The sequence below is a fragment of the Maniola hyperantus genome, chromosome 28 (assembly GCF_902806685.2).
Source record: "Maniola hyperantus chromosome 28, iAphHyp1.2, whole genome shotgun sequence".
Lineage (NCBI taxonomy): Eukaryota > Metazoa > Arthropoda > Insecta > Lepidoptera > Nymphalidae > Maniola > Maniola hyperantus.
Window position 1 is genome coordinate 1949826 of NC_048563.1, and position 18247 is coordinate 1968072.

Here is an 18247-nt window from a genome sequence, read left to right on the forward strand (position 1 = left end):
CTGTACCAAATTTCGTCAAACAAGCCGTGAAAAGCTATCAGACAGACAGACGGACAAACACACCTTCACATTTATAATATTAATATGGACTAGCTACCCGCCCCGGCTTCGCACGGTTAACTTGAGAGGAACTATGTTATATGCAGCTTTCAGACGTGACGATTTTTTCCGACCAACCTAATTCACATTAAGTAGGTAGGTACCTATTACAATTTTCGTAAGGATCACTAGGTACTTATAAGTCCCGCATATTGCTATTGCGCTGGAACCATGTTTCATTAACATCGAAATGACTTCATTTTGACATCAGCCGAGATAAAAATATACCATCAGCTCGAAACTTCAGTCTAGTGCAGACGTCACTAAAGCGCATTAGCAATTTGCGGGACTTCGACAGGGTTTAAAATTCGAATGCAAAATTATCTTTAAAATAAACGAACCAGTGGCAGTGGTAGATTAAACTAGTTGGAAAATGAATGTACCTATCCATTCTTATTTTGAACGCATTCTTGCCATAGACAAGCTTAATGCTTAAATAAGCACAGATATGTCCTTATTCCACAGATGTATAGATTCGTGCCTTATTCTAAGCAAATGAGAAAGAGAGCCTTGTTGCACTGTAGTAACCAAGTAGTAACTAGTATATATATATAATAATAATAATAATAATACTATATACCCGTACTTTTGAAATGACCCACAGAGTTAAAACGGCGCGTGAGGAGTCATTTTGTACCGACTGTACTAATGTCTACTCTTCACTTGTGCGAGAATCGCGATAAGAAAGAAAGAGATAGGTAGGTGCCTAATGGCGCGAAAAAGCGCAAGTATGATAGTCATTCGCGCTACGATTCGCACGAGAGCGAGCATAACATACCGAGATAAAAATAAAATTGAACTTTGTCCCCGAATGAACGCCATCTTTTATTTTAAGACATGGCTGTAAACCATAGAGTAAAGTAATACACTGCTGGAAACGCAACAACCTTTGCCTGGAAAAAAATTTGTTCGAAAAAAAAACTGTACCTTAACTTTTGACAGTGACATTGACAAGTTTCAAAAACCCAAACAAAATTGAGGAGAGTGTCCGTAAAATTGAAAAAATGAGTGATAAAATGAGTTCTGAAACGCCTAGGACTGAGAAATCTACATGTATATTCTGTAATATAGCCAACAAATTGGAAAACACCGAGATTCTATTTGAGGACGACGATGTATGCGTTTTTCGCGATATCAAACCGGCAAGTGATTATCACGTATTGATAATACCCAAGAGGCATATCGAGGATGCAAAAAGTTTGACGTCAGCTGATAAGGGCTTGGGTATGTACCTTATCTATTCCGTGATAGCGTCTTACAGTAAAATCCAGACCCAAAGTCGGCGGCTCAAACCCACCCATTGCACTGTTGTACATTCTTCTAGCACTAGCTTTACGCTTAGTTGGGGAGGAAGTGGAATATTAGTCAGTCATGATAAACATGGCTAATCTAAATGCTTGAGTGTGCATCCTGACAACCAGGTAAAAACCTTCAATCAAGCTTTACGTTTAATTGGAGGGGAAAGGGGAATATTGGTCAGAAATTAACTGTGATAGCCTAGTGGTTAGGACATCTAATCAGAGGTCGGGGTTTTGATCCCGGGCACGCACCTCTAACTTTTCAGAGTTATGTGCGTTTTAATTAATTAAATATCACTTGCTTTAACAGTGAAGGAAAATATCGTGAGGAAACCTGTGTGTGAAGTCTACCAATCCGCACATGGCCGAGGCAAGAGGAGACCCGTGCTCTGTAGTGAGCTGGCGATGGGTTGATCATGATGATGATGATGAATTTTCTTTTTTTTAAGAAAAAAAATCTCAGGGTCAAAAAAAACGGGTGTGAATAAATTCCATAACTTCTACAATGAACCAAAAGTTTAATTTGCTGTAATCCGCTGAAACAGGTCGAATCTATATGGTGGCACCGCCCGCCCTCCCACTGCTAAACATGCAGGAAGAAGCAGCCACCTGCATGTTTAGCAGTGGGAGGGCGGGCGGTGTATTTCACTTGCTGCATGTTGCATCATACAGATTCGACCTGTTTCAGAGGATTACAGCAAATTAAGCTTTTGGTTCATTGTATATCATGGACTTCCGCAAAGTAACGCCTGCTTCTATACAACATCCATAACTTGTTTTAAATTTTTAGTTGAGAAACTGCTGACAACTGCCAAAGAACTTCTATCCAAAAACAATTTGTCAGTAGAGGATGCGAGATTCGGCTACCACTGGCCTCCGTTCCGAAGCGTCAAGCATTTACACCTGCACGCCATAGCACCGGAGTCCAAGATGGGCATGATTGGGAGGATGGTATTCAAGAAAGACTCCTACTGGTTTGTTTCGGTAAGTCTAATCTCTACTTAGGGTGAGATCTATAACTGATCGCACTCTGACTTAGCTTAGACTTAAAACAGAGTTAAAACGAGACAGGGCTATATCGCTCACATAAATCTGTCTCATTTTAACTCAATCTTAAGTCCTTAAGTCTGAGCAAAGAAATGCGCTGTATAGATCTCAACCTAAGAAACTTAAGTTACAATCAATATTTCGGATCAAATTTCTTTATATATCACTAGCCATATTATAAATGCGAAAGTGTTTGTTTGTTGGTTTGTAAGTTTATTGGTTTGTCCTTCAATAATGTCGCAACTACCTGACTATTCATAAACACTTGTAAAAAGTTTACATGAATAAAAAACATTCTATTCTATTCTATTCTATTCATGAGTAACATGGCTAATATTCTTTAAAAAAAAAAACGAGTCACGAGGGTTCCGTACTACAGTCATATTTTTTCGACATTTTGCAGGATAATTCAAAAACTATGATACATAGAAATAAATAAAAATCTGTTTTAGATTTCACAGGTGAAGACCTTTCGTATGATACCCCACTTGATACAGTTATCTTACTTATAATTAATTTAAAATGCTAATTATTAGTAATTCATGACCACAATTTAATTTTTTTGTGTGTAATGTAAGCCTAAACTCACGGTTTTCAGATTTTTCCCTAAACATCAGCTATAAGATCTACCTACCTACCAAATTTCATGATTCTAGGTCAACGGGAAGTACCCTGTAGGTTTCTTGACAGACAGACAACAAAGTGATCCTATAATGGTTCCGTTTTACCTTTTGAGGTACGAAACCCTAAAAATAACAAAAATAAATAATTATTATTTATTTTTCAGCCCGAGTATGTTGTGTCGAGATTGTGATAGAAAGAATAAAGGACTGAAGAATTATTATATGGAATTAATTATTTATTTGATTAATATAAAATAAAATATATAAATAGATAATTAATTTTCGATACTTGACTGGTAATGGGCCTCCATTTTTGTATTTGGTAAAATGTAAAAGTTAGAGTAACTTATGATTTTATCTTGACTATAAAGTTTATTCTGTGTGGTGATATTGGGCCTTAATAGACTAAAATGGCAGCTCTTAATGTATTGCTATCACTTTCATATTGTTCCCTGCAGAAAAGGATAGCATTAGATTTAGACCTGTCAATTTAGTTTAGAGATTATGTAGTAACATAATTAGCCAAACTTCCTTATATATTTTTAAGCTCAAAATGTATTACTCACATTATTATTCTTTGTTTGGGTACAAATATTATTTATTTTGTTTTGTAAGATATTATAATTATTATAATAAAATTGTTTTGTTAACTATTCAACTGTTTTTTTTGTAACTAAAAACCTGAAGACATTTAAGTTTAACTAAAGTGCATACTGTAATAGGGGAAACTTTAAAAAAAAAAAGATTTATTTCACAAAATCTAAATATATAAAAGGAAAAGGTGACTGACTGACTGACTGATCTATCAACGCACAGCTCAAACTACTGGATGGATCGGGCTGAAATTTGGCATGCAGATAGCTATTATGACGTAGGCATCCGCTAAGAAAGGATTTTTGAAATTTCAACCCCTAAGGGGGTAAAATAGAGGTTTGAAATTTTTGTAGTCCACGCGGACGAAGTCGCGAGCATAAGCTAGTTAAAATATATAGGTAGGTAATTTAATTAATTATTACAATAAAACTTAAAGCTAGCCTTATCTAATTACCATACAAATCATGCCCGCGTGGAATGATGTCAAGAATACTGGCTACATTTGCGCGCTGGACAGCCAGGCTGATCCGTTGCGCAAAAAATGAGCCAGCCCTTTTGTCACCAGATGATATACTTTAATTATATTTGGAAATGGAATTAATACAATTGAAATAATTATATTGAATAAAAAATAATACAGTTGCCGGCCTATCGGTGTTTTACAAGATATATTTCGGAGAGTGTGCTCAGGAGCTGTTCGATCTTGTCCCCCCCCCTCACCTTTCTACCACCGTACCGCAAGACACCGGGCGAGTTTCCACCCCTATGTCGTCAACATTCTATCTTCGCGTACGAAACGCTTTGCGTCATCATTCCTTATACGCATGGCTATGGTTTGGAATACTCTTCCTAGATCAGTGTTTCCTGTCAATTATAATCCGGGTATCTTTAAAACAAGAGTGAATGGCATCTTCTAGGCAAACGCGTCCCATCTTAGGCCACATCATCACTTTCCATCAGGTGTGATCGTGGTCAAGCGTGCGCCTATAGTGAATTTAAAAAAAAAAACAACACTTGTGGTCAAGTGCGTCGACTATAGTAGATAGAGCTATCATCAGCTACACTGCAATAGAGATTGAATGTTATCGAATGTCGATAAGATAAAATAAGTCTGATGTCCAAGGTGTAGTTATTTAGGTTAATAGTTGTATGAAATCGAAGATAATCGATAAAAAATATATTGTTAATATGAACTTCTGTTTTAAAGTAAAAAAAACAAAAAAAACCGCCCAAATGCGAGTCAGACTCGCGTAGTTAGGAAGATCCCTAGTCCCTAGTAGAGCTATTTGTTTGGTTATGTTAGCAGTACTGTCTTTCTGTCAGTGGTGTTAGTTGGTATTGAAGCATGCAATCCAGTGATACATTTTCGGTTTGTACGAAAGTTAGTCTCTTAAATCGTAGTGATTATATTATACTCTTTGGTTTTTTGATTTGAATTTCGAAGTAGTTTAAAAATTGAAGTGGTTTTTATTTTCGTTATCTAAAACTTTAGAAATTGGATATAAATTAGATTGAAAATCAATTGAACGCGCTTAAATCAAACGCGCATCGAAGGCATGAGTGCTTCTACGCGTAAGAAAGAATACTAAACTAGTGTTTAAAAATGGTAAATATCGCCGAAATACGTATGCTTTTTGAAGCGAAAATTAAGGATAGTATACCCGACCCACGGGGAGATTTGATATCCGAGATCTAGAGAGAGTCAAGAGTGATAAATATTTACACAGAGTGCTAGAACACTGTCACAATAATGTACAACTTGCAGTTGATATTCTATACGAAATTATGGTATGGAGAAAAATATAGGAGTCAATGAAATCACGCATGAAACTGTAAATATCGACTACTTGAAAGAAGGTTCATATTTTTTCATATCAATTTCATCATCGTCATCATGATCAATCTATTGCTGGCCATTACTGAGCACGAGTCTCCTCAGAATAAGAAGGGTTTAGGGTATAATCCGACACGCACGCTGTGCTAAGCTAAGTGTGAATTGACAGACTTCACACACCTTTGAGAATATTATGGCGAACCCTCATCAGGCATGCAGGTTTCCTCCAATAACATCTTGAATTTCATTAAAACACTCCCTTTGTTTTTTTTCTCGATCCCTTCTCCGCAAATGGTTTACTCAACAGACAGCCACATTCGTCAGTCAGTCAGTCAAATAGTTAGTCAGTCAGTCAGCCACTCGATCAGTCGGTAGTCGGTCAATCAGTCAGTCAGCCAGCTTTTTCTTTTATTATATTCTAATATTATGCACGTTTGGGCACTCATCCGTGATCTTACGAATCCGTGGAAAAAAATACTTCGAAGAATCACGGATGCGAACCAAATACTGATGAGTGCACAAACGCCCTAGTGTAGATAAAATCCCTTATGCAACTGTTGATAATTAGGTATTAAAACACTCATTTGATAAACCCACATTCGTGTTTTAATACCCCTTATTATACAACAGTTGCATAAATAGATGTTAAAACATACATATAAGTTAACGATGATGCTTATAGTTTGTGATGCTTTACCAGAGGCGGATTAAATGTCGAGAGCGCCCTAGGCAAGCACCTAACGATAGATAGACGCCTCTCTAACAGCCATATTAAAAAAAATTACTAACTAACTTCGAAAGAACGAGGAATCGTCTCATTGCATAGCTGGTTGATGGTGATTATACTATTTATGTGAACGAAGAACATCACGTCATGACACTTTGCTATATTACAGAAGAGGCAGTTTCGGTCACTCCAAGATAATATTACTCAGTAGGGATGATGAAGAAGGCCAGGTAAGGGAACTCTACATGATCGCGCGCCCCTTCGTAACCTCGCGCCCCTAGGCACGTGCCTAGTTTGCCTTAGGGATAATCTGCCTCTGTGCTTTACTCGTCAATGTACCCAAGCCCACAATAGATACAATATATTTTTCAGGTGCAGTGGTTCTAATTTTAATCGCACACAGCTTTCTTCCATGTTAGTTATCGTTAGCTGTGCTGAAATTATTTCGTTATCGTTCCTAAAGTATAACACTTTGGCCGGATTCAAAAATAACATCTCTTCTGGGTTGGCATTATTCTGAGAAGCTCACATGCTTCAACTGTTTATCTACATTTACACAAATTTCGGGAGTAAACTCGAATATATGTAGTTAGTACTAAAGCCTGTTTAGGTGCTACTAGGTCTTTCAACTTGTCTGTACTGACCATTCGGAGTCTTTTGACCACTGCAGCTGGTAATGTTCCCTTGACAATCTTAAAGAGAGGTTTAGATTAGCAACAAAACTTGCAGAAGTTGACTTCCGCAAGCTATTTCTACCGTGTAAACAATCACGTCAAGCTCACTTCCGTAAGTTTTGTAACTTGCTGGACTTGCCGCAAGTCACAAATGTATGTACATGTACAATATTGCTCGTAGTGTAAACAGTTCTGCAAGTACTTGCGAAATAACTTGCAAGAAGTTCTTGCTAGTCTAAACCTCACTTAAAACCCGCGTAGCATCCATGGTAACTGAAAAACTATGACGTAGTTTATCATATTCAGGTAGTAACTTTATAACAAGGTAACCATATACGTTATAATCTCTATATCCATGTTGTTGAGACCACAGCCGTCCATGTCGAAGAAGAGAGTTATTTTTTTGCCATCTTCCTCTCTTTCAATTCTATCCAACCAATAAATTATTGCTTTTTTGACTTGTTCAGCATATTTCTGACTTATAATATAAAGTTTTGTTTTCATATTAAATAGTAAAGCAGCGATCTATATCTCGAACGTGAGGGAAGAAGACAACTGAAAAGAAAGAGAAAACAATAGCATAATATTATATTAGAGCATGTAGCAAAAAATAATGTACATCAACCTTTAGCGGATTTGTAGAGCATTGTCTGGTCTCTGTTGTTGAGACCGCCAAAACGTCATATTATAGGTATGAGTGATAGAGACTTCTACAAAGCAGAAATGTCATTCTAAAGGCTGATAATATATTGTAAGTCACTGAATTTAGTGACTTACAATGCGTAGTGTGGGACGCCCTCCAGCACGTTGGCCCAACGATGTAAAGAGGCTGGCGGGAAGTAGCTAGGTGAGAAAGGCTGAGGACCGGGTGTGGTGGCGCTCTTAAGGGAAGGCATATGTCCACAGACTGATGATGATGATGAAACAATTAAATATCACTTGCTTTAAAAGTGAAGGAAAACATCGTGAGGAAACCTGCATGCCTGAGACTTTGCCATAGTATTTCAAAGGTGTGTGAAGTCTGTCAATCGGCACTTAGCCAGCAGATTATATTATATACCCTAAACCCTCTCATTCTGAGTAAGACCCGTGTTCAGTAAAGGACAGCGATAGATTGATCATGATGCTGATAATGAAATAAATATAAAAATATGAACCATCTTTCAAGTAGTCGATGTTAACAGTTTCATGCGTGATTCATTGGCTCCTATATTTTTTCTCCATACCATAATTTCGTATAGCATATCAACTGCAAGTTGTAAATTATTGTGACAGTGTTCTAGCACTCTGTGTAAGTATTTATCACTCTTGACTCTCTCTAGATCTCGGATATCAAAATCTCCCGGTGGGTCGGGTATACTATCCTTAATTTTCACTTCAAAAAGCATAGGTATTTCGGCGATTTTTGCCATTTTTTAACACTGGTTTAGTATTCTTACGCGTAGAAACACTCGTGCCTGCGATGCGCGTTTGATTTAAGCGTGTTTAATTGATTTTCAATCTAATTTATATCCATTTTCTAAACTTTTAGATAACGAAAATAAAAACCACTACAATTTTCAAATTACTTCAAAATTCAAACAATAAAAAATTTAAACAAATGACACATGACCATAGTCACCATAGAGATAAAATAGTAGTGTTGTACGGCATGAACGGAACGATATGAAAATAGGCGGTGACTATTTTCAACATATTAATATTCGACTAACTATATTGATATTATAGTCTTATATATAATTAAACAACACGTTTCGACATTAACTTATGTCAAAATTTTAATTGGTGTTCAGTACCTAGACTTAACAGTAACTTATTTTATTTAATTATGTTATTATTTACTAGTTTTATGCTTTCTCTTTACTCTGCTTATATGAGCTCAATGTAAAAATATAGAGAAGCAGAAATTAAAAACACATAGCTGCTGCGACCTGAAAAGTGTTTTCTAGAGCGCGTTGAACACAGATATTGCCAGATATGCAACTAGCGTGGCCCCCTCAGTCCCTCTCGCTCAAGCAGAGGTACTTACTTGTGAGATGTTATTCCGTCTATTTTACGTTTGCTCCGGCTATTGTAGCCTAGTATACTGCAACCCACCATTGCACAATAACTTCAAAAACAAAAAACAACTAAACGAATCAATTATTTATTTACAATACTTGAGTCAACATAACCTCACTTCACGTTGTTTGCCAAAATCTCCCGTACAAATACATTTTGGCAAACAAAAAAAGTGGCTACGGTGATAAGGACAAAACATAATCATTTTTTCACGTTCTAATAAGAGCTTAATGCATTTAGCTATCTCGCTCTAACAATAAGTGTCACAATAGGGCTACTTCTAATAGTCCTGAGGCGTTGAATATAACCGCGAAACTGTCCTTTGATAATATCAATATATATTATGTAGTCAAATATCGATATGTTGAAAATAGTCACCGCCCGTGGTCACCGCCTATTTTCATATCGTTCCTGCCGTACAACCATCGTACAACACTGCTATAGGGTCGCAGCACATCCACTGCCTTGCTCGATGTTATTGACAACATTTTAGCCGCCCAAGACTCTGGCATGGCCACTATTATAACTCTTTTGGACTTCTCTAGAGCATTCGACTCTATAAATATAACACTTCTCCTATCCAAGCTTTCTTATTACGGGTTCGATATAAATAGTATAAATTGGTTCCATAGTTATCTAATTAACAGACAACAACTAGTTTCTTTGCGGCAAGCGGACGGCTCATACCTTAACTCCGTGGTTCAACCAGTGAACAGAGGAGTTCCTCAGGGCTCTATTTTAGGACCACTTCTTTTTATTCTTTATTCGGCAGATATAGTCAAAAATATTGAACACTGTAAATATCATCTTTATGCAGATGATCTACAGATCTACACGTCTTTCTTACCTAAGGATGTTAACTGTGCTTTAGAATTAATTAACAGTGACTTAGAGCGAATTAATCAATGGTCATCGAAAAACTCATTAGTTTTAAATCCTACAAAGTCGAAATTTCTCATACTAGGAACCAAAAAGCAAGTGTTAGATGTTGGTTTCAACACGGTCAAAATTAATATAAATGGAGCCTCCATAGAACGGGTTTACGAAGCACGAAATTTGGGACTCACCATGGATGCGAAACTTCATTTTGAAAAGTATGTACAAGAAGTGGCCCGAAACTGCTTCTATCGACTTAGAATTTTGTACAACATAAGAGAATATATCGATACTGATCTGAGAACTAAGCTGTGCGAGGCACTTATTCTATCCAAGTTGAATTATTGCATTAGTGTTTACGGCCCATGCTTACTTCAACGGTCCATGCGACTTATTCAAAGAGTCCAGAATGCATGTGCTAGATTCTGTTACTATATACCTCCTCGTACCCATGTGACTCCTTATTTAAATAATGCTAATATGCTCAATATGAGGTCGCGTATTCAACTGCATTTCAGCACTCTACTGTTCGGTGTTATCAAGAACAAAACGCCGGACTATCTCTATAATAAGTTATCTTGGCATTTACCAGCTTTCAATGCTCGAAGACCACTAAAAAGGCTCACCTGGCCACGTCATAGATCAGCAGCTTTTCGTGGAAGTTTTCGATATCTGGCCACAAAATGCTGGAATAATATTCCTCCTCCTCTGAGAAATTTAAGTTCAGTTCCTGCGTTTAAGAATAATCTAAAGAAGAGACTCCTAAACGATCAAAAAACTCTAATTAGTTCAAGGTTGTTTAGTTAGGTCGCTTGAAGCTGCTATTTGCTACATTTAGGTACCTACACACATAATTTTAAGTAACACTTTGCCCGTACCTATCTCGGCAGATAACTCATGTCAATACCATACATATCATACATGTTAATTATGCTTTTATTTGTATTTATTTCTTTGCCTTTCTATTACCTTTATATAAAACGGCAAGTTTTAAGATTTTTAATTACACGCCATACTCTTACAAATACTCATACACGCCATACACACAATGACTATTTTTTAGCTCCGTTCAATCGAACTCATCCTGTCAATCACAGATGTTGGTGAGGACTGTTAAGCTCGTGCACGTCACTCTTGTTGGTCCCAGCAGAATACCAGCGCTCAGGTTTTATTCTTAAAACCTGCAGCATTAATGCTGAGCTGGGGCCATTTCATCTTGTGCCAAGTGGGTGCAAGAACTAATTTTAGATTAAATTAATTATTAAATACTTCTTATTATCTACTAACTACTACCTACTAACCATTAAACTAGCGGCACGCTATGATGGCCGGTTTGACGTTTGTCCGCTCATGAAGTTCCGTATTAATTGATAACGACTTTGAAGGAAATAATTGTATTACTTTATTGACGATAGTGATGTGCAGAGATTCATAAATTTTATCGAATGTAGTTTTAGGTTTAGGACTCAAAATTTATTTATTAAATTGATTTCTTAAATGTATACAAGTGTAGAAAAATCAGTTTGCACCATTTAAGGGGTGAATGTACTTGTGAATATGAACAATTTTCACTATGTGGACAAACCTCTGAAATCGCAAAAAAATATCAATAAATTTTTAAAAATGGAATCTAATACGATCGTCACATAGGATCGCTGGCTAGCACAACTACTACCTCCGGCAAACTCGCGTCAATGCTCAATGCAAAACAAAGCAGTTTCGAATTGACGTTGCTTCGAAAAGTATAAACTGTCAGTGCAATGCGATTGTGATATAGTTTTGACCTGGCTTTGGATTTCAAATATTGATACTGCATTACTGTTGACCCTTGCTCGTTAATTTGGACTCTGTTCAAGCCCTTTGTTGTGGATTTCGTCGATATGACCGAACGTACGCAGAGAACTGTTCTAAATAGTCAGACACGTGAGTTCCTAATACGCCTTCGTAACTATTTCGATCGTGAAGCTCAAAATGGAGGGCCAATTTTACCTATAACGTCAGTGGTTGAACGCGTAGCTGATGCGCTTAATATTGGACAACGAACTGTTAGACGGATAACTAAAAAAAAATATGGCGAGACTGGCACAGAAGAAAATAAACTTCACACACCAAAAAAGAGAAAACGAGCAAAACCAGTCGTAGGCATCGATAGCTTTGATGCCGATGCTATCCGAAGACATGTTTACGGCTACTATTTACAGAAGGAGTATCCAACAAGAAAAAAGTTGGTGCATTCACTGAAGGAAGCTGGATTATTCTTCGGTGGGGAAAGTTCTTTAACGAAGATTTTGAAGACCATTGGATTTCGATACAAAAAATGTAACAAACGCAAAATATTGATGGAAAGATTTGATATAGCGATGGCAAGGTATACTTTTTTACGGCAAGTGAAAGAAATCAAAAATTGGCAAAATGTTGTGTTCTTGGATGAAACATGGCTTAATGCTAACCATACTGTAGGCCGTTCTTGGAACGATGACACAGCAGCATCTACTTCCAAAGTTCCTGTAGGAAAAGGATCGCGACTTATAATTTGTCACGCCGGAACCATCAACGGGTTTGTCGAAGGTTCTCTCATGGCTTTTGCGTCAAAAACCACTGGAGACTATCATGAAGACATGAATGGAGAAAAGTTTACTGAATGGTTTACCTCAATGTTGTGTAGCCTCCCTGAACCATCTATTATAATTATGGACAACGCCCCATACCACTCGATGCAAATTGACAAGCCACCTGCCCAATCCCAAAAGAAAGCTGATATCGTCGCATGGCTTCGTAAAAATGGCGTAGATGCAAACATGAATATGTTAAAAGCGGAATTAGTACGTCTTTTAAAAGAAAACAAACCAACCAAGATCCGATACGTCATTGACGAAATAGCATTAGAACATGGGCACAGAGTTATACGGTTACCGCCTTACCATTGTGAGTATAATGCGATTGAGTTGGTGTGGGCTCAAATTAAGGGATATGCTGCAAGACACAATACAGAACCCCCATTTACCACAAAAAAAATGCTAAAATTATTAGAAGAAGCTTGTGAACATGTGACTAAAGGAGACTGGGAAAAGGTTGTGAATAGAACTGTTAAATTAATAAGGGAAGATTATGAAAGAGATGTGAAAATAGATAATATTATAGAAAACGAACATATAATTATTAATGTATGTGATGATAGCAGTGACGACAGTGAAAATAGTAGTATGGACGAATCTGATTAATTATGGCCTTTTGTGGCACCTTTTTCGGTATCTTTTGTATTCATATGTTTCTTGTGTGCATATAAAGTATGTATATTCATTTTCGTTCAAATATTCAGTTCGTTCAAATAAATTAAATAAACATATACATTTTTGTTTTATTAAACCTATTTAATCAGGTACAAAAACAAAACTTAATTGTTTTTTGTTCGAGAATAAATTGACATTCCACATCACTATTGTAATGTGTCAAACCGGCCATCATAGCGTGCCGCTAGTGTAATTTTAAGTTTGTTTGTACCTACCTTAGGCATAAGATGAATAAACTAGTTTTCTTTCTTCTTCTTCTTCTTCTTTCTATTTTATCTCTATGGTCATGTAATTTTGAAATTGTTCGTTTGACATTGACGTTTTTATTAAGTTTTTTTTATTTGAATTTTAAAGTGGTTTTTCGTTATCTTAAACTTTAGAAATTTGATATAAATTAGATTTAAAATCAATTAAACACGCTTAAATCGAAGGCACAAGTTTTTCTAAAAGGCAAGAATTCTAAACTAGTGTTTAAAAATGGCGAAAATCGCCGAAATACGTATGCTGTTTGAAGCGAAAATTAAAGACGGCATACCCGACCCGCCGGGAGATTTTGATATCCGCGATCTAGAAAGAGTTAGAAGTGATAGATACTTATATAGAGTTCTAGAACATTGTCAAAATAATGTACAACATGCAGTTGAAATGCTTTACGAAATTATGGTGTGGAGAAAAACTATAGGAGCCAATGAAATCACGCATGAAACTGTTAACATCGACTACTTGAAAGAAGGTTCATATTTATTTCATCATCGTCATCATGATCAATCTATCCGGTCCGGATTGACAGGCTTCACACACCTTTGAAATATTATAGCGAACTCTCAGGAATGCAGGTTTCCTCACAATGTTTTTCTTCACTGTTAAAGCAAGTGACATTCTGAAAATTTAGAAGTGCATGCTTGGGCACACACCTCTAACTTTTCGGAGCTATGTGCGTTTTAAATATCACTTGATTTAAAATGTTCAAGGAGAACAATGTGGCTAATTCCGTTGCACACAATATCCTCACTAAACTAAAATGGCACATCTAAATCTATTGCTATCCCTTTCATAATATTGCTCGCGGAAAAGGATAGCACTAGAGATAGACCTGTTAAGTTAGTTTAGTTTAGAGATTGTGTTCAAGAGAATCGGCCCCAACGTGTGGAAAGTGAACCTGCATAATATTTAAGTTTTCCAAAGGTGTGTGAAGTCTTGCAATCTGCATTTGGCCAGTGTGGTAAAGTACAGACCCTTCTCATTCTGAGAGAAGACCCATCCTCAGTAGTGAGCCGACAATGGGTTGATAGTGAGGAAAATTGTTAGTGACTTATTTTTTGTATCTATAAAACACTAGATAATGCCCGCGACTTAGTCCGCGTGGATTTAGGTTTTTAAAAATCCTGTGGGAACTCTTCAATTTTCTGGGATAAAAAGCTTATGTCCTTCCCCAGGATGCAAGCTATCTCTGTACCAAATTTCGTCAAAATCGGTTGAACGGTTGAGCCGTGAGAAGCTATCTATTTGCTCAAACTTTATCTTTCTTCTATCTTATATAATAATATATAAAAGGAAATGCTGACTGACTGATCTATCTATGCACAGCTCAAACTACTGGACGGATCGGGCTGAAATTTAGCATACAGATAGCTAATATAATGAAGGCATCTGCTAAGAAATGATTTTTGAAAATTCAACACCTAAGGGGGTGAAATAGGGGTTCGTAATCTGTGTAGTCCACGCGGACGAAGTCGAGAGCATAAGCTACTAGTCAATATAGAGGCTTCTTTAGGGGGCTATTCAGACAACATGTGTCATATTCAACCTTAACACATTGTATAAAGGTTGAATATTACATGTCTGAATGGTAACCTACAAAAGTCTGTATCTGACTATGAATTCCAATGTAAATATTATATGCTATCATTTTCTTTCTCTTTCTTTTCAGGTGTCTTCTTCCCTCACGGTCGGGACATAGATAGCTGTTTAATTTTTATTATGAAAGCAAAACTTTATATTAAAAGTCAAAAAGATGTTGATCATGTCAAAAAACTAATAATCTATTGGTTGGAAAGAATCGAAAGAGAGGAAGATGGCAAAAAAAATAAGTCTCTTCTTTGACATGGATGGCTGTGGTCTCAACAACATGGATATAGAGATCATAATGTATATGGTTACATTGTTAAAAAGTTACTATCCCAATATGATAAACTATGTCATAGTTTTTCAGTTACCGTGGATGCTAACGGCAGGTTTTAAGATTGTTAAGGGAATATTACCAGCTGCAGCGGTCGAGAGACTCCGAATGGTCAGTAAAGACAAATTGAAAGACCTAGTAGCTCCTGAACAGGCTTTAGCAAGCTGGGGCGGGAAAGATAACTACATATTCGAGTTTACTCCCGAAAATCGTGTAAATGTAGATAAACAATTGAAACATGTGAGCTTCTCAGAAGAATGCCACCCAGAAGAGATGTTACTTATGAATCCGGCCAAAATGCTAAACTTTAGGAACAATAACGAAATAATTTCAACACAGCTAACGATAACTAACATGGAAGAAAGCTGTGTTGCATTTAAAATTAGAACGACTGCACCAGAAAAATATATCGTACGTCCAAGCTTGGGTACATTGACGAGTAAAGCATCACAGACTATAAACATCATCGTTAACTCAGGTTTTCTTATATCATCTGTGGAAAAGGATAGATTTCTAGTTGTTTCCATAAAAGTTCCAAATTCGAATATGTCACAGAAAGATTTGGGTGATCTATGGAAAAGCAGTGCCACTCAGGCTAATGAGTATAGACTAAAGTGTTCATCCATAGATCCTAGAGGAAATTTAACGAATTCAGATACAAAAATCCGTGATACCAATTCTGTAGAGTACAAACTAGTTAATCTACAGGAGAGTCACAAAAACTTGATGAAAAAAATGGAAACAATGAAAATTTATCAATTTTGTACACTATTTTTGAGTTTTGTAGCTCTAATTTTTATATACTATGCATATAAGAATATAAAGTGTTAAAGTAAAAAAAAAAATAAAAAAAAAAAAAAAAAAAAAAGGATATTTGTACGTAGTTACAGTACACGACCGAAAGTGATGAACATCTGCTTTTAGAATGACATTTCATCTCTGTAGAGTGACTATACCTCACTACTACTACTACCTACTGTCACTCATACCCATATGACGCTTTGTCGGTCTCAACGAACGAGACAGTGCTCTACAAATCTGCTGTCTCCTTATAAAGCCTATAATATTTAGAGCCTAGCCTCAATAGCTCAACTGAAAACCGAAAGGTCGACGGTACAAACCCCGCCCGTTGCACTATTGTCGTACCTACTCCTAGCACAAGCTTGACGCTTAGTTGGAGAGGAAAGGGGAATATTAGTCATTTAACATGGCTAATATTCTTTTCACTTTTGGCCGTGTACTGTAAGTAAATTTTTATCAAAATTGTTGTAAGTTTACATTGTTGATTTTTTCCAAAGTTTTTTTAGTACCTTAATATTTTATTTTCTTGTACTTTACTGTTAATGTTAGAATAAATAAATCATGTCAAAAAATTACTATGAGTGACTACCTAGAAGTACCTATAGTATGCGACAGGTCGAGATGGCAATCAGGGTGGGAGCCCCCCTGCCTCATACCCCGATTGTTATCTCGAACTATCGCGTGCTATGAGTAAATAAAAATTTGCATGTATTTTTCCATTTTTATTCTCTGCTATCAGTTGCTATCATACAATGATAGACATTAAGGATGAGATCTATAGAGCCCACTCTGACTTTCAATAGACTTAAGACAGTTAAAACGAGACAGAGCTATATCTGTCACATAAGACTGTCTCGTTTTATCTTAAGTCTGAACAAAGAGAATTCAGCCTACACTAGCGGCACGCTATGATGGCCGGTTTGACACATTACAATAGTGATGTGGAATGTCAATTTATTCTCGAACAAAAAACAATTAAGTTTTGTTTTTGTACCTGATTAAATAGGTTTAATAAAACAAAAATGTATATGTTTATTTAATTTATTTGAACGAACTGAATATTTGAACGAAAATGAATATACATACTTTATATGCACACAAGAAACATATGAATACAAAAGATACCGAAAAAGGTGCCACAAAAGGCCATAATTAATCAGATTCGTCCATACTACTATTTTCACTGTCGTCACTGCTATCATCACATACATTAATAATTATATGTTCGTTTTCTATAATATTATCTATTTTCACATCTCTTTCATAATCTTCCCTTATTAATTTAACAGTTCTATTCACAACCTTTTCCCAGTCTCCTTTAGTCACATGTTCACAAGCTTCTTCTAATAATTTTAGCATTTTTTTTGTGGTAAATGGGGGTTCTGTATTGTGTCTTGCAGCATATCCCTTAATTTGAGCCCACACCAACTCAATCGCATTATACTCACAATGGTAAGGCGGTAACCGTATAACTCTGTGCCCATGTTCTAATGCTATTTCGTCAATGACGTATCGGATCTTGGTTGGTTTGTTTTCTTTTAAAAGACGTACTAATTCCGCTTTTAACATATTCATGTTTGCATCTACGCCATTTTTACGAAGCCATGCGACGATATCAGCTTTCTTTTGGGATTGGGCAGGTGGCTTGTCAATTTGCATCGAGTGGTATGGGGCGTTGTCCATAATTATAATAGATGGTTCAGGGAGGCTACACAACATTGAGGTAAACCATTCAGTAAACTTTTCTCCATTCATGTCTTCATGATAGTCTCCAGTGGTTTTTGACGCAAAAGCCATGAGAGAACCTTCGACAAACCCGTTGATGGTTCCGGCGTGACAAATTATAAGTCGCGATCCTTTTCCTACAGGAACTTTGGAAGTAGATGCTGCTGTGTCATCGTTCCAAGAACGGCCTACAGTATGGTTAGCATTAAGCCATGTTTCATCCAAGAACACAACATTTTGCCAATTTTTGATTTCTTTCACTTGCCGTAAAAAAGTATACCTTGCCATCGCTATATCAAATCTTTCCATCAATATTTTGCGTTTGTTACATTTTTTGTATCGAAATCCAATGGTCTTCAAAATCTTCGTTAAAGAACTTTCCCCACCGAAGAATAATCCAGCTTCCTTCAGTGAATGCA

At 36.6% G+C, this 18247-nt stretch overlaps 2 protein-coding genes and 1 pseudogene across 2 annotated transcripts; 2 read left to right on the forward strand and 1 right to left on the reverse strand.

Annotated features, from left to right (window-relative positions):
• Window positions 1-1052: 1052 nt before the first annotated feature.
• LOC117995107 (adenosine 5'-monophosphoramidase HINT3-like) lies at window positions 1053-3720 on the forward strand. The gene is made up of 3 exons (XM_034983114.2): window positions 1053-1323; window positions 2188-2381; window positions 3232-3720. The coding sequence occupies exons 1-3, from the start codon at window positions 1104-1106 to the stop codon at window positions 3256-3258; spliced, it is 441 nt and encodes a 146-aa protein (XP_034839005.1). The 5' UTR covers window positions 1053-1103; the 3' UTR covers window positions 3259-3720.
• On the reverse strand, window positions 3566-8489 carry LOC138404453 (motile sperm domain-containing protein 2-like). The gene is given in 4 exon segments (XM_069508449.1): window positions 3566-7412; window positions 7414-7451; window positions 8054-8092; window positions 8095-8489. Coding segments are annotated over 4 exon segments (561 nt in total). The 5' UTR covers window positions 8309-8489; the 3' UTR covers window positions 3566-7142.
• A 4927-nt stretch (window positions 8490-13416) lies between these two features.
• Window positions 13417-16251, forward strand: LOC117994918 (motile sperm domain-containing protein 2-like; annotated as a pseudogene).
• The last annotated feature ends 1996 nt before the right edge of the window (window positions 16252-18247 follow it).